The sequence below is a fragment of the Pogoniulus pusillus genome, chromosome 1 (genome assembly GCF_015220805.1).
Source record: "Pogoniulus pusillus isolate bPogPus1 chromosome 1, bPogPus1.pri, whole genome shotgun sequence".
NCBI lineage: Eukaryota > Metazoa > Chordata > Aves > Piciformes > Lybiidae > Pogoniulus > Pogoniulus pusillus.
The window spans coordinates 11,150,942-11,177,892 of record NC_087264.1 but is presented as its reverse complement, the minus strand read 5'-3'; the positions used below and the strand labels follow the sequence as shown (position 1 = coordinate 11,177,892).

At 47.0% G+C, this 26,951-nt stretch overlaps 1 protein-coding gene across 1 annotated transcript in view; it reads right to left on the bottom strand.

The window, feature by feature from the left end:
• Positions 1–2,017: 2,017 nt before the first annotated feature.
• The window catches only part of LOC135173187 (uncharacterized), a 57,615-nt gene continuing 32,681 nt past the window's right edge, over positions 2,018–26,951 (bottom strand). Inside the window, exons 5-14 of the mRNA XM_064145688.1 lie at positions 25,828–25,945; positions 21,275–21,349; positions 19,060–19,160; positions 17,944–18,036; positions 14,595–14,727; positions 11,550–11,660; positions 9,881–10,036; positions 6,600–6,721; positions 4,174–4,359; positions 2,018–2,246 (exon numbers count right to left, since the gene is read on the bottom strand). Coding sequence (XP_064001758.1) covers positions 4,179–4,359; positions 6,600–6,721; positions 9,881–10,036; positions 11,550–11,660; positions 14,595–14,727; positions 17,944–18,036; positions 19,060–19,160; positions 21,275–21,349; positions 25,828–25,945 — 1,090 coding nt within the window. The 3' untranslated portion in view covers positions 2,018–2,246; positions 4,174–4,178. The remainder of the gene's footprint in view (positions 2,247–4,173; positions 4,360–6,599; positions 6,722–9,880; positions 10,037–11,549; positions 11,661–14,594; positions 14,728–17,943; positions 18,037–19,059; positions 19,161–21,274; positions 21,350–25,827; positions 25,946–26,951) is intronic.

The window sequence follows — 26,951 nt, the reverse complement described above, 5'->3', positions numbered from 1 at the left end:
CCATCTGCCTCCACACCTGGTGGCTTCTCCCCACCACTCCCCTATGCCCACTCCATCAATGTCCCTGGGTCCTCCAGCTCTGGAAAACTTCATATGAGCCACTAGCACTAAACCTCTTGAACAAATTCAAGTCTTTAGTGGCCCTCTCTAGGACTGCATGCTACAAATGAGGTGCAGAAACTTGCTGCTTAGAAACTTCACTGGAAGCAGTGCTTCCCTGCAAGCAGAACAGAAGGTGCTGCCCACCCAGTGAAGACAGGCACAGCAACAGCTGTGATGGCACGGGACTTGTCCTCCACCATCTCACCCAGGGGGTCAGTAGTGGCAAATCTGGAGTCCCCCATGGCTCCCAGCCGCTGCTTGCAGTCAGAATTCACCCCCATCTGACTGCGAATGTCAAATGGCAGAGACGGACAGAGACATCGACGTGGACATGGCAGGAGCCGTCCATGTGCTGGGGGGTTATTTTTAGCCCAATCATGATTGAAATGTCAGAGGGGTTTGTATTTATTTTCTCCAGAAGGCTTGCTGCTTGAAATGCCTCTCAGCAGAAGCTGAGTCTGACCCTGATGTGGCACTTAGGTCTCCCATCCCCTCCTGCCCTTGAAAAAAACATGCAGTTAGGTGGGAGAGGAGGGTGATTGGCCCAGCGTGCTGGCAAGGCTGGCACTCCTCAGAGGGCAGGTATCCACACAGGTCCACAGCCTGATTCACACCCACCCTGCCAGGCTGCAGCTTTGCCAGCTCCCCCCAGTCTCCCAGCGTGCAGGAAAGGTCTCACTGCAGCTGCAACAGACACCTATAAAATGCAAGGGACAGAGGAGCTGGGCTTTTGAATCAGATGTGCCATCAGGAAGGGCAGGCAGGTCACAGGTTGCTCTCACTGCCTTTTAATGATTGTGAGGGACAGAGGGTAACAATGACAAAGTCTCATGGTGGTCTGAAAGTCCACAGATGACTCCCTGGAGATGAAGCAGCCTGTTCCTTACTACTTCTCTGCCACTTGCCCCACGTTCCATGCTGTGCCAGGAGCAAAGCTCATGATATTTATAAACCTGCCCTGGGTGCTGTCAAATTCACTTCACCTGTGCAAAATACTCTGGGCAAGGAAGCCATCCTTGAGCCAGAACACCCTGGGGACACATGCACTGCAGAGCATGGCAGGACCCATTTGAGTCTGCACTTTCCCCTGGTCTCTGGGTCTGATTTGGCCCTCACCTCACACACTGATGGGTTATACGCAGATTTGTCTCTTCTGAGGGGAGAACGCTCACTCAGAAAAGCAGTGGCACATCTGAGGTAGTAGAGCCTTTTTGCTTGTTTACATGGGCAGAGAGGAGCAGTAATGACACAATAGCAAAGGAGGGCCTTGAACCAAATCCAAGCTGGAGATGGTGACCAATCCATAGATAACTGGGAAGAAAAATCAGTGTTTTTGAAATGAAACTGCCTATCTGAAAACAGCACAGACCTTGCCCAGAGGCTGGGACAAACAGCTCCTTTCACTGCCTGCTTCCCATGAGGCATTCCCCTCCTTCTCAAGGAGGAAATTTCCAGTAAATGAAGTATAAAAATTAATGCAAGACTGTGCTCCAGGCCAGCTGTAAAACACATATAGGAAGAGCTCCCCATCCCACAGCTAGCAAGCACCATGGCAGGCTGCCCCCAAAGCAGGTCACAGCCTTCATGTGTGTGGAGCGAGAGAAAAGGTAGCCCTGCCTGCACCCATCCTGGTGCAGGGCTTCAGGGAGTGAACCCAGGTGCCCAAATCCATCACCACTGCTGGCACCATGGGCTAGGCAGAATTCCAGAGTCCTGAGTCTCTGGTGGAGGTTACAATGCGATGTCATCTGTTAGGGCACCATGTGGTGCAGCAGTCCTGGGTTTCACATGAGACTGAATGAAACAACAGACACAAATTTGGTGAGGGGGGGAGGGAACCTTCTCCATCCTCTGCACACCACCATGCCACATCCTGGGAATAACCACCAGGACTCAGGTAAGTGGCAATCTCTAGGAAATTTTGAATGTTTTTCTGCCATATCTTGTTCATCTTTGGCCTGGGCTTTGTAAAGAAGATTAGGATTTGGGCCACACGATTTTCTTCAGAGGTGTAAGTATTTTGTCTTCCATTACTGCTCAGGCTTCCTCATAAATCCAGTTGCACGGGTCCCTGAAGCTTCCCAGGAGCTGTGATTGCACATACTGCCACATGGGAGCAAAACCTCATGATTCTCACTGCAGGCCTGACAGAAAACAAGAAAAAAAGCTGGGTAATTTAATTGCACTTGTCAGAATGCAGAACACAGACAAGGGTCAAACAGCAAACCCATCCCTCCTACGCACAGACTCTTGCATGAAATTGTATCAACACTGACTTGCTGAAATGCTCCATTTCCTGGGCTACTCTGACTAACATGATTCATGGGCCCATGGCAGTGGGCAACATCCCTGCTGCTCCCTCTTTCATCTAGCCAAACCTGCTCACTCCTTCTCTGGGATGTTATTTCATGCTAACATGAAACAGTAAGATAATGCTTTTCCAAAGGCCTCTCACCTCCACGTATGGAAGGGACAAATATGCACAACTCTTGTGTTCCTGGATGGGAGAAAGCAGATGATTCTCAATGTACCTGCAGGCCACATCCCAGAGTGTAGCAGCAAACTCACAGGGCTGGGATGGCAGAAGGAAGGTGATCTTCCTTTGAGCTCATCCCATAACCGATTTCACCATTACTGAGCTTGGGTGAGGCAGCCAACCTGTGCTACACAGATGCTTCTACCTCACTGCAGACTCCACCAGGTCTTCTGGGATTGGGGAGGCTATTTACCCTGGGGATTGCAGCAAACAGGAGGCTGACTGACTGTGTTTTAAAAACATGTTCCTGAATATATTTTCTAAAGCCAAGGTGATGCCATTGATAATTTCTTTAAAGGAAGGTATAAAAGCAGACAGCTGACAGCCAGTTCATTATATCAGAATCAATTTTCCTTAGAAAGGGAAAACTTGTACACTTAATAATAGTTTCTTTAATTGCTTTCTCGTTCTGCTACCAGGGTAGCCTGTTGTCTGCTTGTGCCTGGAGGCCCCAGGTCAGAGCCCTGAGTAGCTCATCCTTGATCTGCTAACATGGGAAGCTATAAATAAGTGGTGACACCACAGAGTGGAGGAGGAAGGAAGGGACCACACTTCTCAACCTGAGACACTCAGCTTATCCAACAGAAGGTGACTGGTGACAATCAAGGGGGACTATTTCTGATGGTCAAGGGCTCTGGACTGGCAAACATTTAAAAAAATTATTTGGCTCGAACTTGGACAAATTTGAACTAAAAAGAAGTTGCAGATTATTTAAAGTGAAATGAACAGCTGCATGTCCTCCACTAAGAAGTATTTTTAAACCATGAGGATCTGCTTAGTTTCAAAATCTGCTGCAGCTTACCCCCCTGAAAAAAAAATCCTCAATCCGTGAATGCAAAGGAATCCCTTGGGAAACTGAAAGGAGATTGCAGGTGCTCCAAATGAACCCTGGCAATTCAGGCCAGGGGATTTAAGACCACAGAGTGACAGTCATCCTCTGATTTTTATCCCTCCTCCCTTCTGCCACCAGCTGCTGCTGCCAGCATGGAGGGGGCACACTTGCCTCTGGCGCTCACAGCAGGACAGTCACCTCAAGAGGACCAAGCCCACTTTAATTAAAGCAGCTCTCATCGAGGGGGCAGTAGAGGAGCTTACATATCCCTCCCCTCGGCACTAGGGAAGCAGGAGGACCATCAAGGAGAAAATCCCGCAGAAAGCCCTGCCAGGAGGCAGCAGCACTTGTTGGGAGAATCTGCCCATGCACACATGCTAAGAGCTGGGAGGGAGCAGATGTATGCTGCAGAATGACCTTGCTTTAGGGACACAGAAGGGAGCAAAGGACAAGGATGAAGACCTTTGTCCTTCTACCTTCTCCCTGCTGTACCTGAAACACCCATCTAAACATTTGGAACCCTGCACTATCTACACACAATGCTTCATGATGTGGAAATTTGCAGATGGAGAGAGAGAAGGAGGCACAGAGTATGCAGCAATGAGGAGGTCAGGGAGGTGATGGTACAGCCATAGTTGTTCCACCTCTCTGTAAACAGGAATGCCTGTGTCTGTCACATACATACACACACACACTCCCCTACCTTTACTAACAGCAGAGGCAGCTACAGAGCCCATATCTTCTAGGTTTTACTTCTATGTCTGCAAAAAGCAAGTTTGCTTCTGTTTCTGGTACCCTGTAGTTATCATGAAATGCCTTCAAGAGAGCAGCTCTGTCTTCTCGGCTGACTGAGTCTTTCATGTCCAGCACTGTACTCAGATGTTCCTTCCTTTCCAAATGAAAAAGAAGGCAGATCAGTGAACAAGACAAGGAAAAAAGATTCTTCCTTCCTATCATTCCCTTTTGCTGGAACGGTGTAAAGATTGGAAGCTGTTGAGTTGCTCTTTGGCACCTCTCTGGACACCTAACAGAGGAGGTCATATCACACAAGCTGTGTGAGATATGGCTGAGCTCATGAGTCCTAAGCCCAGTGCACACAGCATCCCCATGAAATCGTGGAAATCACTTCAGGTGTCTCTGTTTCTATCATGATGGGGTTTGGGTAACTCTGCATTTGACCATTTGAATCATAGAATCAACCAGGTAGGAAGAGACCTCCAAGATCATCCAGGCCAACCTAGCACCCAGCCAGTCAACTAGACCATGGCACTAAGTGCCTCATCCAGTCTTCTCTTGAAGACCTCCAGGGACGGTACCTCCACCACCTCCCTGGGCAGCCCATTCCAATGCCAATCACTCTCTCTGGCAAGAACTTCCTCCTAACATCCAGCCTATACTTTCCCCGGCACAACTTGAGACTGTGTCCCCTTGTTCTGTTGCTGGTTGCCTGGGAGAAGAGGCCACTCCCCACCTGGCTACAATTTGGAAGCATTTTGGATACCATTTCTCCCCGTCTAATGGAGCCACCTCTTGTTCTTCTAGAAGGCTATAGGGTTTCTGTCCTACATGTCATTGCTTCACTGAGTGAGGCCACACTGTTTATTCTGATTAACAAACAGGGCAAATATATCCAAGCCAAACAGTTTTAAACATCTGGGGGTCTGCCAAAATCAAGAACAGTGCATCTACTCACACCAGGATAACCTCCCCTGAGAATTGAATCAAAATAACATTCTTCTTAGTAGTTCCTATGATACACACTTCCTATGATCCCCACTTCCTATGCTATATCTATATCTATAAATATATAGTTATATATATCTATTAGTATTTTTATATGTGTGTGTGTGTTGTAAGAGTCTAAGAATTGCCATGCTGTATTAGATAAGCAGCTTTTTAGCTCAATAGCTTCTTCAGAAGTAGCAAATGCTTAGGAAAATCACATAGAAAACAAACAACACAGAATATGATCTCTCTATAGTTTGATTGTGGTTTGTTGTGGGGGGTTGTGGGGGTTTGTGTGTGTTATTGTTTTGTTTTGGGGGCGTTTGTTTTGTTGTGCTTCTGGCAGTCTGCATTTTAAGGACTTCCTTTGCTGGGGGTTGTATCATGACTGTCATGTTGAACAGCCACTGAAATCACTATCTACCACAATTTGTCTGCTCCCCATTTGAAGCTATTGACATTTTTGGCCTTCACAGCATCCTGTGACAGAAAGCTCCATGCTGTTAATCATGTTAACTTGGAAAGATAGTCACCAGTAAAAGACACCAGAACAAAAGATAGATGTATTGAACCACAGGCTTTGGAACAAATGCAGTTAGCTAAGACCTCACCTATTAGGAAGTAGAATCATAGAATGAACCATGTTGGAAGAGACCTCCAAAATCATCCAGTCCAACCTAGCACCCAGCCCTAGCCAGTCAACTACACCATGGCACTAAGTGCCACATACAGTCTTTTCTTGAATGCCTCCAGGCATGGCAACTCTACCACCTCCCTGGGCAGCCCATTCCAATGCCAATCACTCTCTCTGGCAAGAACTTCCTCCTAACATCCAGCCTATGCCTCCCCCGGCACAACTTGAAAGTGTGTCCCTTTGTTCTGTTGCTGGTTGTCTGAGAGAAGAGACCAACTCCCACCTGGCTACAGCCTCCCTTCAGGTAGTTGTAGACAGCAATGAGATCACCTCTGAGCCTCCTCGTCTCTTCTTCAACCAAAGTTGTTTTCATTTCTGTTAAGAGCTTCCTGTGCAAACCTGAAGTATATGTTCTTGCTGAATATGCCTAGAATTTTGTGGAAATAATTACACTAGAAACTGACTGGTGAAGTGTTAAAGCCAAAAGTCAAGTGCTTGGAAGTTATGAAACACCTGACTTAAGGATGTTGTTGAAACTTACATTTGGCACACATGTGCCTGCAAACTGTCCATCCAAGTTCTATTTTTCCACATCATCCCTGCTTTATTGACAGTTGTTTCATTTACCCTCATGAGTGCCTTCAAAGGGAAACAGTATGCCTGGCCCAGCACACTGCATAAAGTACCAAAAGACTAACACTGCTGTATGTCTTCTGGTGGCAAGTAATCATGTAAGAATCTCCAGGAGCCAAACCAATAAAAGTTCTCACCTTAGACCAGGAAATTCCTTGAGAATGGGCAGAAGTGCTATTTTCATTCCCTCGGCATCAGATGCTTGAATAAGTTCTAAAATTGCTTTTATAGGGTCCTTGAAGGGACCAGCTGCAGGACCCTGGGGACAGAAGCAAAGATGTTTTCAGGGCAGAAGAAAAAGCTATGACATTCAGAGCTGGACTCGTGTCAGACTGGGCATCTCCTTGCGTGGATTAGGATCTTTGCAGGACTGTCTCTGCCTATATAGAAGCCTGTTTTCCCTCCTGGGCAGGAGAAAAGAAACCAGAGTATAGCTACAGACTGTTTCCAGGGCATTGAGTGACTGCCTTCAGCAGCACAGAATCCCCTTTCACATTTCCTTTGGCAAAACAGGTAAACGCACCTTATTTTTCGCTACATAACCTGCTCTCTCAAGGCCATTTCACCTTTTGGGAAGTGGTTTGCTTCTGGAGGTAAGCACAGCCTTGTACTTATGCAAAAATAAGCTCTGTTGGCCAGGCACAATGGCATTTCTTTTGCTCTGGAGCAAGCCCAGGGACAGAAAAGCAACTTTTGGGAGAGGGTGAGGAGACACAGAACTTCTAACAGGAAAGAGAAAAGATGAGGCAAGGGTGAACACTGCAAAGGATACGACATGGCTGGTAGATGCTACATACAGTCAGCTCCCTCTAAACTGGAGCACACAGAAGAAAGCCTCATCAAGAAACACAGAGCATTTTTAGCAGAGCCAGAGGAAGCACGGTGTGGATGAACTGCCACGGGAGAGCTTCAGGTCTTGCTCACATATTTCCTTGGTGAAGTAATGTGATTACACCACTTCCCTGAATTATTGATGCCATCATGTCCACAGGGACTCTGACAAAGCAAACCTAGAGAGCAGGCTGCCAAAGTGGGGAAGGAGAAGCCCAGGTTCCCCTGATCTCCACAGGGCATTAGAATCAGCAGGCCTTATTCTTGGTGCAGCTCACCTCTGCATTGAACATAAATTAAGAATCATAGTCATATTTGAAGGCAGCCTTCTCTCTCTTCCTCTGCGCTGCAGACACGCAGCATGCCTAGCTCTGCGCAGAACACAAGCTCTACTCAGCTCCTAAGGCACTGATACTGCACAGCTTCCTACTTGGCAAGCTCACTATTACAAAATGCTAATTAATTAGAAGGTGTCAGATTTAGTAAAACACCACACAAGCAGTCAAAGATAAACAGCCTGCAGTTGAAAAGGACAAGAGAGAGGATGCCTTGTCAGCAGTGCCCAAGTCGCTTTGACACCTACTGCTCTTGGGAGAGAAGCAAGGTATTTCCTAATGTGTTTTGAAGACAGAGGGAAAGGAAGAGTCTGAAGAAAGGGCAGAGCAGTGCAGGGAGCAGGTGCAGCCTGTACAGCAACTGCATGATAAATTCAGTCTGCAGCAGAGTACATATTTTGCATGCATAACCATGTACCTCATTTGACTGAGGATCAGGCTGTCCCCTGCAAATCACATGCATTTCCTCCTTGAGGTTTGCAGTGGCTCCCAAATCAAGTAAGAAAGCTGACTGGGAATACAAGGGAAACAGTGCTAACTTTTTTTTACCCAAATTGAATGCAGGGATTTAGCAGATAATTAGATTTCCTGTACCTCCTTTACACTATAAACCCTGCTTTCCTTGAGCTGAGCACAGTATCACTGGTAAACTTCAGAGTTGAGATCAGAGAATCCTCCTGCTATTCCCGGTGGCTCAGTTGCTCAAAGCATTGACTCATCTGTGATTGATCACTCCAGGAGAAGTGAGTCTCCAGATAAAAGCACTGGCAACTTCCAGCTTTCCACCATGAAACCAATGCATTAATCGCAATGGGTTTGACATCTTTTTTAGAGGAGTCTACAGATTGCCAGGGGAAGTATAGGCTGGATATTAGGAGGAAGTTCTTCACAGAGTGATTTCCCATTGGAATGGGCTGCCCGGGGAGATGGTGGAGTGGCTGTCCCTGGAAGTGTTCAAGAAAAGACTGGCTGAGGCACTTAGTGCCATGGTGTAGTTGACTGGCTAGGGCTGGGGGATAGGTTGGACTGGATGATCTTGGAGGTCTCTTCCAACCTGGTTGATTCTATGATTCTATGATTATTTTGATTTAATTTTGCTCTTTGTGCAAAGCAAGAATTGCTGACAAATTACTTGCAGGGGGATTTGTCTAGGAGAAATAGATTTTTTTTTAATCTACTCTGTCCCATCTAAGTCCTGTTACCAGACTGACTTTGCAACCGTTAGCATGATGCTGGGCCCAGCTCCTTACAAAGTGCTATGCCTGGGCACTCTCAGCCTGCATTTGCAAAAGAACTGTGCCAGGGGACATTGCATGGCAACAATGCTCCAGCTGGAGCAGCCACCAGAGGGGATGCTGCTGGCATTGCAGTCCTTGCCCTGGGGTAATCAAAGGACTCATGTGACAGCCTGATGGCATCCACAGATGCCTCATGTGGCACTGCAAATTACACCAGATTATGAATTAAGAAATGAGGCTTTTTTAAGCTTCTGAAATTGCTTCTGCAAACCAGACCTAGCATTTTTCCACAAGTTTTCTTCAAAGGTGTGGCTCTGCTTTTACATCCAACCTTTCCCTTATACAGTGCATCCTTACCTCATAATGGTGTGAGGTATTTACCTCTACAGGAAAACTCATTCCTTTCTGCAACCATCACCAACCACAACAGCATCAGCCTGTTTCCGTCCATGACGAAACACTGCAGCATGAGGAAATGACTTATGCAGCCATCATCCCCACTCTAAGGGGCTGGAAAGGGCCTGCAGGAAGGGAGGAGGCCAGATGGAGTAGTAACAACTCACACCCCATGGTCAGGGAGGAGCAGCCATAGAAGGAAATCCAAGGAGAAGGTGAAGATGTGAAGCAATTGATTTGGTTCACCACTCCAAAGGCTCAAGAGTAAGCACTGTAGGGAGCACAGCTCTTCCTCCTCTGCATCCCCATGCCATTTACCAAAGGCTAACCTGGGGGAGTTGATAGCTTTGGAGCTGTCTTACCAGCTCAGAGGAGTGTGCCTCATTCTTATTTCAGTGGCAGGAGTGTGAAACTTGCCTCCTCTAGTCACACATTTCAAAACTATAAACTATCAGCTTCTGGCAGATCTGAAGGGTCATCAGCACCTCTAATTGTCGTTTCTGTGAAGCTGAATGCAACTGTGGTAAGACCTCTTAAGCACTTCTGGTGCTTTTGGAGCCTTTTGCTCTGCCAGTACTGTTTTTGATGATGGAGAGTAAAACCATATCAAAGACTTACTAAGCACTCTTTAAAGATGGTTTGCAGCATCCTATGATCTTCTTCTATCTTGCTGACAATCCTCCTCCTCTGCACAGAAGATGGTTTCCTGGAAGTGGTCAGGAGGGATTGCACATACTCTGTAATAACGATGGCACTGACAGCCTTGACAAGGGCCTGTTCCAGAGCAAAGATACTCAGATTAACTTCCCTGTACTATGCAGGGATCAGACCATATCTATAGGACTCTGAGCAGTGTAGACAGCAGATACAGGGTCCATGTAGATGGCTGTCCCATTTCTTTGTTTAATTACTCATCTAAAATGCCTGGTTTAACATATAGAGTGCCTCCAAAGTGTGTGTGGATGACAATATATATATGCAGAGAGAGAGAGAGAGTGTTACAGAGACATTCCACTAAAAGCAATGAGACCAGTTAGCTGAGGTCACTCATATTCAAGAGCAGCAGCAGTACTTGGCTTAGCACCACACTAAAGAGCACATCACTTGGGGACAGCTCAGACTACAGGCAACGACAGATGCAGCCTCCCTGAAACATCCTCACTAGACAGATCCTAGGGCCACACCCTTGGGCATACAGCTGTGTCTGGGCACAGAGAAGTTGCCTGAACATCCTTGAGCCACTCACTACCTGCTGAGAAACTCCAGGGCTGATAGCACACAGTGCCTGAAAGGGTGAGGGAAAATGAATGTTTCCAAGGCGAGATGGAATGTTGCACAGAAACCACATTTTCACTAACAATTGAAATCAGAGCAGTTTTAGGCTGCAGTCCAAAGGTACAGGAAATCCCCACCCTTGTCCAAAACAGACAAAGCAAGAGACAGACAGCTCTGGCACAGCTCCCCACCACCAAGCTGCTGCTTGGCCCAGCACTAATGTGACATAATGTCCAGTGATGGGCTCTGAACAACAGCAGAATAGTTTCTATTTTGTTCTGCTCCATTACCTTTTTCTACATTTCCAAATGTTAATTAAAATCAGCACTAACAAAGAGCCCACAGACCTGGGCAGGTAAGAGAAAGGATCTGGTGGTCAGGGGGACATGTGAGGCACAGGTACAAAAAGAGGGTACCCCAGGTACAAATCTCATTGCCAAAGAGACAAGCTGAAAGGTGCTGTGAGACCCTAGACAAATTGTTTAGGCTACTCTAAAGGTGAAAATCTTAGGTGCTCTGTGAATTTTTCTTTACCAACCCTGGAATCTTAAACTCTGCCTGAGAGATTATGTCCTTTGGGGATGTGGAACTTTCACCTCTCTGTGTGTCCACTCTCCATCCAAGGGACAAATATTCCTCACAACTAAGGTTGAAGCGCATTAGAAGCTGAAAAGCTTTCCAATATAAAGGTATTTGAGCAATGACAGGATCAGAGACTGCCCAATACTTCTCCTCTGGCTTTGGGAGGTACATTCAGTTTCCACATTTCTTCATTTGTTGGTTTCTCTGGCAAGATCACAGCAAGATCCTAACTGTCAGTGTAAAGAAGATAGCCAACTCTTTTAAGTAAATAAACTGGACTGAGACCACTAGATCTTTAATAGCCCTTCAAACAAGAGACAAAATTGGATTGAATTAATGCTCAAATACTGTGCCATCCAGAGGTTCAAGTACTAATTTCAATGATTTTCCAGAGTCACATCTTGTTCTTAGTTTCTCACTTATTTCTTACCTCATACATGTCTGTTTTTTTCTTGTCAAATGCCAAAAAGCTTTGCCTTAAGGATTCAAGGATGTAGTCAAAACCACTGTCATTCTGTTTGAAGTGCTCCTTCAGTGTTCCCTGAGGAAAAGAGACTGACAGAGTCAAAGGGTGCTTGTGCAGACACAGCACAGACAACAGATGTGGATTACTGTGCTGTAAGCTCTTTCTGCTCTCGGAAACGGACTCCACAAGCTGCAGCATCCTGTGCTTTCATTTCCAAGAAAAGCAAAACATGAAAGAAAGAAACAATTCAAATGCAGGAAGGATATGTACTAATTCCTTAAGCCCAAACCTAGAAGGCAAAAAAAACCTATGAAACATGGGTAGCAATAGCTATAATCTGGGGACTATGTAAAAGGTACCCCTACAGACGGGGAGCACAGGAAGAGCTGGTTGTTCTGTGCCATTCTGCTCTGGCATCCTGCTCCCAGCATGGCCATTGCCTCTTACTCAGTGGGAAAATCTAAGGATCATTTAGCAGACAGGCAGGGCATAAAATCTGTCTTTCACAGTTCAAAGCCTGTGTTGACAGACCCAGAAAAGGACCAAAAACCTGAGTCCTAGGTCTTATGTTTCTCTCCAGGGTGGTCCATGCTGCCTGTCAGAAGCACCCTCGCCTTCCATCTTAATGTGTGGGCCCATAGGACAGACTGTCAGTGAGCTCTAGAGACCAAAACTGTGCAGTGTGGCCAAGGTTTCATTTCTTTTCCTTTTGTCGCCTTCACTATGCTCAAGGGAGCCTGTGCAATGAGCCTGAGGATGCTTAGGGGAGCTTCCCAAAGAAACCCATGACATCACACACTATTAGGAGCATGCAATTGTGTGCTCTAGATATGGAGCCCTGGATATGAATGTGGATGTCTGGGCTAACAGTGTAATAATAGAGAGTGTGAAGGGAGTGGAGCTTATCTCAAGGGAGGGATAAACTTCTGTCAGTCTTCTCTACAACCCACCACAGCCTTGGGCTCTGTGAATTATCACTGCCCCAGAAAGATGCTCAGCAGCTGAAGTTGAGTAGGTGTCCCGGTAGGGCATAAATCCTGCCAGGCATGTTTAACCCTGGCTCTCCTCATCCTGTCGAAGCAGGATCGGGGAGCAAGTAGATGAGCAAACAAAAAGGGTTTCACCCCAGCAAAGCTTTGAGGGCTCGGGGGCCTAGCACCTCATGTCAGGTGTCTTGTGCTGCCCTCAACGTGCCTGGCAGTCAAAGGAGGCAGGAAGCTTGAGTTCACTGGCCAGAACAATGGTGCTGGTGCCTACTGGCCAGTTTGATTTCAAAATCGAGTGTATACAGGGGGATGATTTAGAAAGCACACCTTTCTACCTTCTGCCTTTCTACTTCAGCCCTTTCTACAGTAGCCTTTCCTACAGTAGCCATTCTGCACCGCGGTGCCTTTGTCTGCACGGAGCCTCTCCTCATTTGCGGCTCGTTAACAGGTGGTCAGGTGTATGCAGCTCACACCGGCCAGCTTAGCAGCATCTCCCTCCTCCTCCACCTGAAATAATTGTATTTTACCCCGGGGTCATACGAGTTTGAAAGCGTCTTTCATACAGGAGACTTACTCAGGGACCAAAGGTGTCGTGAGTATATGCTGGAGTGAATGCCCAGACTCCATAGGCATTAGGTAGAATTTTTCCTGTTCTTGCATTATTGTTTTCCAAGTTCTGATTGTTTAAACTGTTTCACAATATGCAATTGCTTCTTGTTGACTGAAAATCTAAAGAACTTCAGAGAAGGGCAAAGAAGCTGGTGAAGGGCCTGGAGTACAGCCCTGTGAGAGGCTGAGGGAGCTGGGGTTGTTTAGCCTGGAGCAGAGGAGGCTCAGGGTTGACCTCATTGCTCTCTACAACTACCTGAAAGGAGGCTGTAGCCAGGTGGGGGCCGATCTCTTCTCCCAGGCAACGAGCAACAGAACAAAGGCACAGTCTCAAGTTGTGCCAGGGGAGGTATAGGCTGGATGTTAGAAGGAAGTTGTTGGCAGTGACAGTGATTGGCATTGGAATGGGCTGTCCAGGGAGGTGGTGGAGCTGCTATCCCTGGAGGTATTCAAGAAAAGACTGGATGAGGCACTTAGTGCCATGGTCTAGTTGAATGGCTAGGGCTGGGTGCTAGGTTGGACTGGATTTTGGAAGTCTCTTCCAGCCTGGTTGATTCTATGAATTTTCCCATTTAAAAATATTAATATTAAAAATTAATATTAATACGGAAATCAGTAGCCATAATTCATAACTGATTACTCATTTCTGATACAGTAGGTATCAGGTGAATTACAACCCTTGGGGTCCAGGTGCCCAGGTGCACCATGGGGTGCTTATTTGTAACACATCAGTAGAATCATAGAATCATAGAATCAACCAGGTTGGAAGAGACCTCCAAGATCATCCAGTCCAACCTATCACCCTGCCCTATCCACTCAACTAGACCATGGCACTAAGTGCCTCAGCCAGGCTTTTCTTGAAGACCCCCAGGGATGGTGCCTCCACCACCTCCCTGGGCAGCCCATTCCAATGGGAAATCACTCTCTCTGTGAAGAACTTCTTCCTAACATCCAGCCTATACCTACCCTGGCACAACTTGAGACTGTGTCCCCTTGTTCTATTGCTGGTTGCCTGGGAGAAGAGGCCACCCCCCACCTGGCTACAATGCCCCTACAGGTAGTTGTAGACAGTAATAAGATCACCCCTGAGCCTCCTCTTCTCCAGGCTAAACAGGCCCAGCTCCCTCAACCTCTCCTCATAGGATTTGTGCTCCAGGCCCCTCACCAGCTTCATTGCCCTTCTCTGGACATGTTCCAGCACCTCAACATCCTTCTTGAATTGAGTAAATACGACAAACAGTGAAACCAGCATCCCCAAAACTGGAAAAGATAAAGCTCTCTATGTACATCTTCAGACAAGGCAGAGGAAGGTACTGGGCCTGAAGACCAAACTACAGTTTCACTGTTTCCAAATCAGGACATGAGAGTGAACTGCAGCCTTAAAATATTCACCGTTCATCTCAGTCTCCCATACCTTGACTTTAGAAGTGACTGTCTGGAGAAAGTGCTCTGTAATCTCATCTTCCATCCTGTCCAGAAATCCATTTACTTTAACATCCTGACCAGTGCTGGCACTCCAAATGTATGTTAGCTTGTGCCAGACAGTCCTGTAACAAAAACAAAAAAAAAAAAAAAAAAAAAACCCAATATATTTTTAAAAGGATATGGAAAAAAAGCAGCAGAGCAAATCAGGCTATTCACAGTATCACAGTATCACCAAGGTTGGAAGAGACCTCACAGATCATCAAGTCCAACCCTTTACCACAGAGCTCAAGGCTAGACCATGGCACCAAGTGCCACATCCAACCTTGCCTTGAACTGCCCCAGGGACGGCGACTCCACCACCTCCCCAGGCAGCCCATTCCAGTGTCCAATGACTCTCTCAGTGAAGAACTTTCTCCTCACCTCCAGCCTAAATCTCCCCTGGCGCAGCCTGAGGCTGTGTCCTCTCGTTCTGGTGCTGGCCACCTGAGAGAAGAGAGCAACCTCCCCCTGGCCACAACCACCCCTCAGGTAGTTGTAGACAGCAATAAGGTCACCCCTGAGCCTCCTCTTCTCCAGGCTAACCAATCCCAGCTCCCTCAGCCTCTCCTCGTAGGGCTGTGCTCAAGGCCTCTCACCAGCCTCGTCGCCCTTCTCTGGACACGCTCAAGCATCTCAATGTCCCTCCTAAACTGGGGGGCCCAGAACTGAACACAGTACTCCAGGTGTGGTCTAACCAGTGCAGAGTACAGGGGCAGAATGACCTCCCTGCTCCTGCTGACCACACCATTCCTGATGCAGGCCAGGATGCCACTGGCTCTCTTGGCCACCTGGGCACACTGCTGGCTCATGTTCAGGCGGGTATCAATCAGCACCCCCAGATCCCTCTCTGTCTGGCTGCTCTCCAGCCACTCCGACCCCAGCCTGTATCTCTCCACGGGGCTGTTGTGGCCAAAGTGCAGCACCCTGCACTTGGAGCTATTGAACCCCATCCCATTGGACTCTGCCCATCTGTCCAGGTGGTCAAGGTCCCGCTGCAGAGCCCTTCTGCCCTCCAACCCAGCCACATCTGCCCCCAGCTTAGTGTCATCTGCAAACTTGCTGATGACTGACTCCATGCCCTCATCCAGATCATCTATGAAGATGTTAAAGAGGATGGGGCCCAGCACTGATCCCTGAGGGACACCACTAGTGACAGCTGCCAGCTGGATGTGGCACCATTCACCACCACTCTCTGGGTCCGGCCCTCCAGCCAGTTCCTAACCCAGCACAGAGTGTTGCCATCCAAGCCATGGGCTGACAGCTTAGCCAGCAGTTTGCTGTGGGGGACAGTGTCAAAGGCCTTGCTGAAGTCCAGATAGACCACATCCACAGCCTCCCCACATCCACCAAGCGGGTCACCTGATCATAGAAGGAGATCAGGTTGGAGTGGCAGGATCTGCCCTTCCTAAACCCATGCTGGCTGGACCTGAGCCCTTTGCCATCCCTCAGGTGCACTCTTATCACCCCCAAGATAACCTGCTCCATCAGTTTCCCTGGCACTGAGGTCAGGCTGACAGGTCTGTAGTTCCCAGGTTCCTCCATACAACCCTTCTTGTGGATGGATTTTCTCATATCAGAACTCTCCTACAGTAACCAACATGACTGCCTGGGTAACTGAATGGACATACGCTCAGGTCCAGGGTTAGCTCACATACAAGCATCTACCTTTTGGATGGCTTTCGTTAAGATAGTTCCCCAAAGAAGTGAAAGTTGAATGCACACAAATGCCAGTTGTAGCCATCACTCATGAGACCAGTAAAAACTCTAGGACTTTCAAAATTAAGCAGGCATGAAGTGGCCTTGACAAATGGAAGCTGGATGAGCATCCTGTGTGCCTCTGACACCCTACAAATATAAGACAGATCATTATCTTCCATCAGAACTGTGTTCAAGTCAGCAAATCCTGGTTAAAATGACCACTAACTTGAAACCAGACATTTTACTTTCAGGGTAAGTTCAGTGTATAAATTTGTGTCCAGAGAAGGGCCACTGGGTTGATCAGAGAGCTGGAGCACCTCTGTTATGAGGGCAGACTGAAAGAGTTGGGGTTCAGTCTGGAGAAGAGCAGGCTTTGAGGTGACCTTCTCACAGCCTTTCAGTACCTGAAGGGGGCCTACAAAAAGGCTGGGGAAGGACTTCTCAGGATATCAGGGAGTGACAGGACTAGGGGGAATGGAGCAAAGCTGGAGATGGGTATGTTCAGGCTGGAGATGAGGAGGAAGTTGTTCAGCATGAGAGTGGTAAGAGCCTGGAATGGGTTGCTCAGGGAGGTGGTTGAGGCCCCATGCCTGGAGGTGTTTAAGGCCAGGCTGGATGGGGCTCTACCCAACCTGATCTAGGGTAGGGTGTCCCTGCCCATGGCATGTGGTTGGAACTGGATGATCCTTGTGGTCCCTTCCAACCCTGACTGATTCTATGATCCTCAGTATCACTTTAAAGGATCACGTAAAAGAGACTCTGAAATATTCAGTCTAGGATTCAACACCACCAACACAGAAATGTAACAAACAGAGCAGCTACCTAGGCTCAGCACACAGCTCCAATGTCAAGTAAGCACTGTGCATATTCTGGATTTGGGCATTTTGCTGACTACAGATAATTTTACATAGGAAGAAGAGAAGCAACATTGATTTCTCCATTGCTGCAAGCACTTCTGAGATTAACTCGTAGGTGCCAACAGCCTCCCCCAGCCTCCTGTGCTTTATTGCTTCCCTCCCTCCTAGCAACCCCAGGGGAAGTCTGGCATGTTCAGCTGGGTTTCACTCAGCAAAACACTTGAGCTTGGGCTCACCCTCAAGTGCTCTAGGACACGCACCTCAGTGCAACATTTATGAGGCTTTCTGAATGAAGGAGAATTAAGCCAGGGAAAGGAACCACATTGCAATATGCATCAGGTTTGGCCAGGATAATATCCCCACGTGCAACATGGCATTGCTGCCTGCCTTCTGCTCAGTGTCGTGGGCCCCAGGAAGAGCTGGATGGGGGACCACAGGCCCCTGTAACTACAGAGCCTGGGAGTAGGTGAGGAGCAGCAGCTCGGTGCTGTCAATGCAGCAGTCAGGGGCCTGGCCATGGTACAGCCCCAACTTGAGTCCCTCTCTTGCTGGGGCAACCAGGGCAGCTCTGAAGGCATCTTGCTGGCCACATCTGGGTCCCTGCATGCCTAAGGTTTTTGTGTACATGGGGTTGAATGATCAGTTCCAGCTGGAGGCAAGGTTGACTCCATAGCAGAGTTAGAAGATGATCAGTCAGCAGAAATTTAATTTTGCTTCCCATGCCACTAGGGTATGGTTTCTGACCTGAGAATGCAGCAGTTCTCCAGGATTCGTAAGATATTGCAGATCCCTGGGTGGACATCAAGCTGGAGAAAGCTTCTTACTTCATTTTCATAGCTAAATTAAAACAGGGAGACATATCTTGAAGCTGGCATGCTCTGTAATGCATCTGACAGCATTAACCCAGCAGTAAGTGTGGAAAATATTCTGTGATGATTTATCTTTTCAGTACACAGTTTCACTCCCCAAGGTGTGATCTACAGCAGGACAAAGATGCTTTCTTTCCTGCCCAGCTGGCAAGGATGGAGAGCACAGGAACAGCACTGGGAAGGCCCTCAAGTTGCCAAGGTTCCACTACTAAGGAACTGAGAGGCAGGAGATTCATTTTACAGTTGCTGTTGCTGTAACACTTGTTTCTGAGGAGCAACACATGCCTTACCAATAAAGCACCTCAGCATGTATGAATGACTCCCAATCTACTGACTGTTTCCTTGCAGCTTCAGTCTCAGAAACCTGGACAATTCCATTGTATAGGATTTTTCTTCCTCTCAAATTATGAAGGGCCAAAGATCTTAAATCAAACCTTCTTCTGGAATATCCATCTACAATTGGCAATATTAACATTTTTCTGCTCCTCAGGAAACAGAAAGCAATGGCCAAGAATGAAAAGCATATAAATGGATCCAGAAATAGTGAGAGGGCATAAGATGAGAAGAAGATAGGTGTCCTCTGAGAAGCAGGACAGAGCAGAGTTCCTCACCTTCCCAGGGAGCTGGCAGAAAGCACTGTGCCTGGGAAGCACAGTGAGGGTAGGAAGGACCAAGCCTGGGCACTAGCCACTTGGATGCCCCTCTTTCTGTCTTTTTTTCAAAGGTCTGAGCCTCTCCAAAATAAACATCCCCCAAGGCTTTCACCTGTCCAGGCTAGTCCAGGTGCTTTGTTCCAACAGCTTTAGTCCAACAGCAATGCTGAGCACATAAGCAGAAGCGAGGTGCTGTCTGCCCAGTAATACCCTAATGGGAAATAGCCATCGAACTAAGGAGGAGCAATGGCAGATCTGGATGTTCACAGCACTGCCAGTCACTTCATCAGATTTCTTTCCACTGAGCACTGAGGGCATTGCCAAGCAAGAAAACCTACCTCTCCAGGAACCTCAGGCACTCTTCCAGGCATACAGCTTCTACCTTCTTGCTCAGGTTCTTGCTGACATGCCAGGCAGCCTCCTTCTTCTCTGTTAGCATCTGGATTTTAAGGCATGAGAGGAAGGCAGAACAAAGCTGTTTGTTCAGTATGTGGTGACAGAGATACATCCCATCCCTCCTGCTGCAAGTACCTCTGCCTTCTAAGCAATGACTTCTGGTTTTGTTTTGAGAGTCCTTGTGAAGAGTACTTTTTCAGAGCTTGATTTTAGTGCCTGACCTTTGCTACCACTGCTTTCATTGTAGTCAACAGGCTGGCGTCAAGTGCCAAGCTCAGGGGAATGCCGGTCTCTACAGAAGCTCTCTGCTAACAGTGTCCAGCCAGTCAGCTCAGGTCATACAAAGACCTGCCACCTGCAGGAGCACCTGTGCTTCTGCCTGACTCACCCTCACAGGTGAAGTTGGGCGCTGATGCTAACAAAAGCATTAGGCAGCTCTGTGTGGCCTGTGCCTCTGCCAGAGATGTCTGAAGAAGACAGGTATCATCTCCTCAGTCATCACCGCTCACATCTAACATGGCTATGTATGTAATGAGGTGCCAGCCTCACCCTGCTGACCCCAGCTGAGTGGCTAGGGTAGTTGCAGGAGTTGGGCTATACCAGATAGCTAAAAATCCACCCCATATTGGGCAGACTTGAGCAGGTGGCAACTTAATGTTGTCCATTAGTTGCTTTGTGGAAACAAAAGCTTGTAAGGCAAGAAGAGCCAGATGGATAAAAGGAGACAGATGGACTCATATGCTGAGCTCTCCCAGTGCTCTGGGAAGCATCAGCCAGAGACAAAGGGTGACTCACATCATGAACGTGTTTTTCCACTGCTCACAGCAGATATAAAAGTTCACCCAAAGGGATGGGATAAAATATGCCACCCCAAAGTGGCAGGAAACCATAGCTGATGAGTTTCCATGACACCTCATTCATTTTCTACCTGATCTTTAAGAATCAGCCTGAGAAAATCAAGGAGGAGGTAATTTCATAAGGCTTGAATATTTATGCAGGCTTTTCCATCATCTTCCCTAGAGTATTCAAACCTGTCAGCTACTTGCACAACAGAGCAAAACTACTCATCTTGAAGCATGGCCAGATGTTGCAGATGTGAGGCTCACAGCATTCAAACCAGGCTTTGGCCTGGTCCCTGTTAGAAACTTTTGTTCTGTCAGCCAGAAGCAGGAAAATAAAAAACCCAGCTCATTAGCTACTTGCTTAGCCTATCATTGAGTATATCATTGCTCTGTTGCTCCAGGGGGAATGTGGCAAGGTGGGGAGAGAGAAGTCCCCGCTATAGGTCCTGATCTTGGTGCCTGGATCTCAGCTGGGCCAGAAAAGTCAGTTTTTACCAGCTAAAGCTGTAAAGGATGACCGTCTGCTGTTGATCTGCAATGCCTACTGTCAGCCTCCAAGGGGCTGCCTGAGGTTGTCTTCCATCTCAAAGGACCGTGGCACTACTTGCCTCTCTCATGACCTCAAACAGGACTTCTAGCTGAGATGGTGGCAGCAAAGCTACAGTCACAACAGCCCACAACCTGTCCCTGATTTCTAGCATTGCTTGAGTCCACGTGTAACCTCCAGGATTTATTTTAAGCCTTCTGCAGGTCTCGATCTAAACACCCTCTGGCTACTGTATGTACTGCTCATAAATTAACAGTGCATGCTTCTGCAGTGTCCTTTGAGCACTTGCCTTCACTGTGCTCTGCAGTCTCTTATGCTGCCTAACCCATTAGCACAGCACTTGCAGCTGTACACAGCTGCCTCCATGTACAGTTAGGTATGGAGACTGCTGCAGCTTGGCAAGCCTTGCTGCTTTTCTATACAAGTGCTCAGCAGAACTCATACAGAGCAGACCAGTTAATGCACACCCTGACTTTCCAGAAGGTGGTGTGAAAATCCATGTGCATGTACAAAGATGCAATTTCAGCTTGAATCAACTAATCTCAAGCTCATCCTTTATTAGTTAAGTTTCTTTAGTTACGCACATGGGGAAAATAAGCTCAGGAGCAAACAGATGCAGCTTAAGTATGGCAGCTAACTTGCAAGCTTTTAACTATCTGAGCTTAGCCCAAGGCATGCAAAACTGGATCTTGCCAAAACTCTATGTACTTGTGTGCAAAACCATGATTGCCTCAAAATATGAGAGGTTTTCAGTTCTCCCCATTTTACCTGAATGACTGCAGCATCTGTACAAGGGGGTTTCCCAAAATCAAAGGCTTCTTTTAGGGCTTCTCCTACTTCCTTCTAAGTGTTAAAAGGAAAAAAGAGCAGTTGAGATACAATGGCATTCATAATGAGTTAGCCTTACCAGTGCTTCATTATGCATTTGGACTAGATGAATTTCTGCCTCTGTTTGGTTTTTTTTGCCAACTCGTTTAATCCAAAGCCTGGCTATTTTCCAGCTGACCTAATAACATTGTTCTGTTTTGTTCTGCATTGTTTGTTTGAGTTTAAATGATTTGCAGCTTTCTTTCATCCCAGTGTCAGCTCGGGCTATCTACAGTCTTCCCTAGTCAGCTTAGCTCAAAGGAAGGCGCCCGCAGAGCAAAACAACGCTTAGACGCAGCTCTGTGCTGCCAGCTACTGTAGCTGAGATTTTTCCACCCTTCCTAGCGCCAGCCAGCACCCGCATAAACCAGCCAGCGTTAATTAAAAGCATTCCCTCACTTGAGCCAGGGACTTGTGACTGCAAAGAGGAGCTGGGTTAGTGTTTAGAGCTACTGTCACGGGGAGATGAGCCCCATGAGGCTGCATGATGGGAAGTTTCCCCAGACTTGGCTGGCTTATGCTAGTTCGAACGAGCTGTAAAAACAAGCCCAACACTGCAGAGAAAGCGCTCGTCCCTTAAAACATGATCTGACCTGCATAGAAGCTTTAAACTCATAAGCCTGGCTAGCTTGCTTATTCTTTCATTTCTGCAGCTTCCTCCAACAAAACAGAAAAAATATGAAGTGTGGTTTTCCGTTTCTGTCTTTGTTCTTTTCTGGCCAATGGATTAGGAAATCTCTGGCTGTCGCCAAAGAATTTCATCAAAAGTACATGCAAAAAGAACTGCACTGTCATACTCATTGAAAAGTCTTAATTGAAGACAAATAAGCAGCTGTAAACAAACCCAGAAAAATTCCTGTCCTCCTGAGTGCCATCACCTGACTGAGAGCAATTGTGTGAACATGATGTGTTGAGATAACACATCCCAGCCAAGCTGCACAAACACTTCTAACCTGCCCCAGTTGCACAGTAAAATATGTCAGCTTAAGCCAACATGAAGGTCTCGCTCCCTAGTGAGACAAAGCAGGCATTTAGTTAGTGACTGCAAGGCAATAATTTGTTGATCCACAGCACTTGGTTGCTTTGGATCAGATGATGTGTCTGAATTAGCATCAGCTTGCCTGTAACACCAGGATCTCAGGCACCAAAGCTGTATAATGGAGAGGACCAGAATTTCTGCTGTAACAAACAGGCCCATAAATAACCTCCAGTTTTCCTCCTTGTTGCTCCCTGACCAAGATGTGATAGCTGATGCTGTAAAAGCTTCAGAGTCATGGATGGCCAGCCTGCCAGCATTTCCTCTCAGACAGTACAAAGGGCAGAGGTATAACTAGAGTCCCTCATCTGTCCAGCTGCTGTTTTAAGACATGCAAGAATTTAACATCTTTGAGGCCTCTACATTGCTATGAAGTACAAAGTTAAGTAAGAGAGTTGATATTGGTGGGAGAATACCACTGAAACACGGCAGGCAGATGTGCAGAACAGCTGCACAGCCTTATTCATGTGGGCAGCAGCAGGTCCTTACCCCAGTTTCTCCAACTTGAAGAAATTCTCAGTCCTCATTTTGTCTACTTGATAAAAATAAAGGGAGATGAGGAGGGAGATATAGTCCTAAGTGATACTTTGCAGATCAGTCTAAACTCTCCTCAAGCTTTTGTCCAGATGTGCATGTCCATTTCTATTTTTGGACAAAGAGCCAGTTTTGAGCAAAGGCTGAAGAAGCTGGGGACATAGAACTAATTTTCTACCTCTCAGTATCAGAATTAACCCTGGCATCATGCTGGAAGGTTTGCCTTGCATTTATGTCAAATCCATCAGTGCAGCATGGGTAGGGGTGATGGATGACAACCCAATTGATGGCACCATGATTTCCAGTTCACCAACCCTTCAGCCTCAAAACACACAAAGCCTCCTTGCCCTAGACATGTCTGAGCTGAGGGAATACCACCTAAATGCAGATCTGTCTGAGTTCCCCACAGCAGTGTCTGGAAGTGGTTTTGAACCCCACGCAGCATCTGAGCTCTCAGCACCTTCAGATGTGGTTACAGTTCTCATCGCTGATTTGCATTTGAAGTGCTTTTCGTTTGTGCACGTATCAGGCTGGCACTCCCAGCCACAAGCCAGAGATTCATAGACAAAGCAGACCATGGCTTATTCTGGTCAGTCTCTTTCCATTTAAAAAAAATGAAACATCCATTGAAGTAGCAAAGAAAAGGAAATTGAGGGATAAAGCAGGTTTTATAAGCTATGCCACTGTGAAGAGACATCCATAGTTCTTCCATACAGAGTCAGCTCATGTCCACTTAAACCCATTAGCTTGAACATGGAGCTGGTCCTAAGCTGGCCAGGTTTGAAGCAATCTAGGTTGCCTATGTGTCACATTTCCCCAGCAGGTCCAGTTCTGCTCTCTGTGTACAGCAGTGCCATGTAGAGCTGTGGTCCTTCTACAGCCAAGGTGGCATTAAAAAATGCAGCCAACTCAAAACAGCATAGCACAAGAGCTTGTAACCACTGCCAGATCTAGGTAAACCTACTCTGCACGTGGTGTATCAGAAAAGCAGGAAGCTCATGGTCAAACAAAAGCTTTCTGCAGCCACTAGATTTGAGGGAATTTAAAAATAAAAGATGTTTTTTTAAAAACCCTCATCAGTGATAGTCAGCATCTGTGAGGGTTTGTCAATGACTCAGTGACATGCTCTAACATAACCTCACTAGCATTACCCTGAGGAATTCCCTTCACTGAACGACGTGCTAAACACAGACCTAGTAACATGTGGCCTTCCCCAGGGTTACAAGCCTATAAAGATGCTTAATACTAAGCACTGGAATCAGTAGGTTTTAAGCATATTGTCATCAAGCCCTATGAGGAGAGGCTGAGGGAGCTGGGGGTGTGCAGCCTGGAGAAGAGGAGGCTCAGGGCAGACCTCATTGCTGTCTACAACTACCTGAAAGGAGGCTGTAGCCAGGTGGGGGTTGGTCTCTCTCCCAGGCAACCAGCAACAGAACAAGGGGACACAGTCTCAAGTTGTGCTGGGGGAGGTATAGACTGGATGTTAGAAGGAAATTCTTGCCAGAGAGAGTGACTGGCATTGGAATGGGCTGCCCAGGGAGGTGGTGGAGTTGCCATCCCTGGAGGTGTTTAAGAAAAGCCTGGCTGAGACACTTAGTGCCATGGTCTAGTTGACTGGCTAGGGCTGGAGGATAGGTTGGACTGGATGATTTTGGAGGTCTCTTCCAGCCTGGTTGATTCTATGATTCTGTGATTCTATGAAAGCTAATCATACCTGCAAGTTCAGAAACAGGAGCAGGTGGATGATCTCGGTTGGATAAGTTGCACTGGATGGATAGGTTGGATAGGTTGGACTGGATGATGCTGGAGGTCTCTTCCAACCTGGTTGATTCTATGGTTCTATTCTATGATCATCTGGCACCTCTGCTCCAATGTTTGTGACTACCTTTGTGTTCTCCTTGAGAGAATAAGCCTTGAGGAAAACCTCTGCAATTCAGAGTATTTTCCCTGGGATGATTCAGCATTCAGCTCTGGAATTTCCCTCCCTCTGCTCCCTGGGGACTATTGGAAAGGGAAAGCAAGAGTGAGAGAAGTGTGGTAACTCCCGCTGCTGCATTTTAGCTTTAGCTGAATACAAAAGGCCCTGCTGAGTTTTCCAAATAGCATGGTTTCCTCTGGAGCTCCCTGTTGCTGCTACAACACATCTTCCCTGCTTTGTATTCCACACACTGAGACAGCATTCTTCAAAGGGGGAGCTTTGCTAAAAAGGAGATCCTGCAGCCCTGGAGCTGAGGTCACCTGTGGGATTGCAAGGCAGAACTGACTGTTCCAGCCTTACAAGAGGGTTGTGCTGGAGGTGCACCAGCTGCATGATTTCTTGTGCTGAGCTCTGGAAACAAGCTTTGCTGTAACCTCAGCAGTGCCAGTTCAGCAGGGAGGAGAGGGCTGTGAGAGGTCTATATGCAGACAAATCTGGCAGCTTCAATATCCTGCATAGCTGAGGCAAAGCGGCTATTAAAAACATCCCCATCTGTTACTCACTATGAGCTCATTAACAGCTGGAGAGAAGATGAACAGTATCTTGAATGGTCTTTCATAAAGCAGTGAATTTCACCCATAGCCTCCCATTCCTTCACATACACTGGCTTCTGAGCAGAGCAGATTGCAGCAGTGTGAAGGTGCAGCAACAGGATGGAGATCTGCATCCTGTCTGAGCATCTTTTTTGTTAAGGAGCAAAGACAGGGCAGCATTCTTTTGGAAGACAGACATGGATGGATCTTCACAGATGGGCTGTACAACAAAATGCAGCATCTTGAGGCTCAAACACACCTGAGCAGAGCTGGCTCAGATAGCAAGGGAGCAGCTAATTTAACAAGGGCAATTCATATGTTAAAACTGTGGGAATAAACTGAGCAGATTGAGGTAAAACTTCTGTGTTCTTACCTGAGTGATTGCAAGTAACTTTTCCTCAGTCTTCAAAATAATCCACATGAGACATTGTGCACCAAGAGAAAAGCTGTCTTGAGGAGTCTGTCTGGGTCTCAGCAATATCTCACTGCCACTGTGTACAGAAACAAGAGCACAGCAGAGGGGCAGCTTCCCACTGCTCCACAGCCCAGTGCCTACCTGTCACCCCCTCCTTGGCATCACAACCCCACACTAAGCAAAGGGTGCCCTGTAAGCACCCATCGATGTTTGCAGTGTCAAGGCACCCATAATTTGGAAGATGATCTTTATCATGCCATTTTGCCAGCAATTCTTTTGTGCTGCTTGTTTTCCTCCTTCTGCATTTACTGCCCAAATTACACTTTTGTCTTGCCATTTCCCTCTCCCATTCCCTCAGTTTTGCAGATGAATTCCTTCTCAGGCTTGAGCAGAGCCACCCAAACACAGCTTTACAAGTGTCACATATTCTCTCTGAATGGAATAAAATATAGTTATGCACCAGGACACTTGCATCTACACAGGAGTTTTCATTAATGTTGTATCTGTATTCAGAGAGGAAAATGTAAACAGTTAAGTCTGGTATCTCTGCTCTTTTCATTTCCACTTTCTTCACTACCTTCTGGCCTTAATACAATCACAAGCTACTCGATGTTATTTTCCTTCTTGAAGGAATTCAGCATTTGCATAACACATTTTTTCCTCTCTTTGAGCTTCTCATTGTATATTTACATTACATAATAATTCACCTCCACTTTCATGTCAGTTTTAAACATTTCATCAATCTATTACTCTAAACTAGAGTTTTCTCATTTTAAACTCATAAAGGTGGCAGTAGAAAGGATGCATCCTGGCCACGTCTCCTAGGTGTCTGAGTTCAGCATGCACCTGCACATACCTACCACCCTGCCTCCCTCCTTCAGGACATAGTGAAGGGAAGAGCACACCTGATGAGCTGCATATGAGGTATAAAAGGTTTATACAAGGAACAGAAAAGCACCAGGCTTGGCGCAAAGCAACCAGATAACCCAAAAGGGCTGAACAGCACTAGAACATGAGCAGATTGGAACTGTCAAGTAGTAAAGCAAGCATGGACAAATACCTCATCTACCACTGTCATGCAA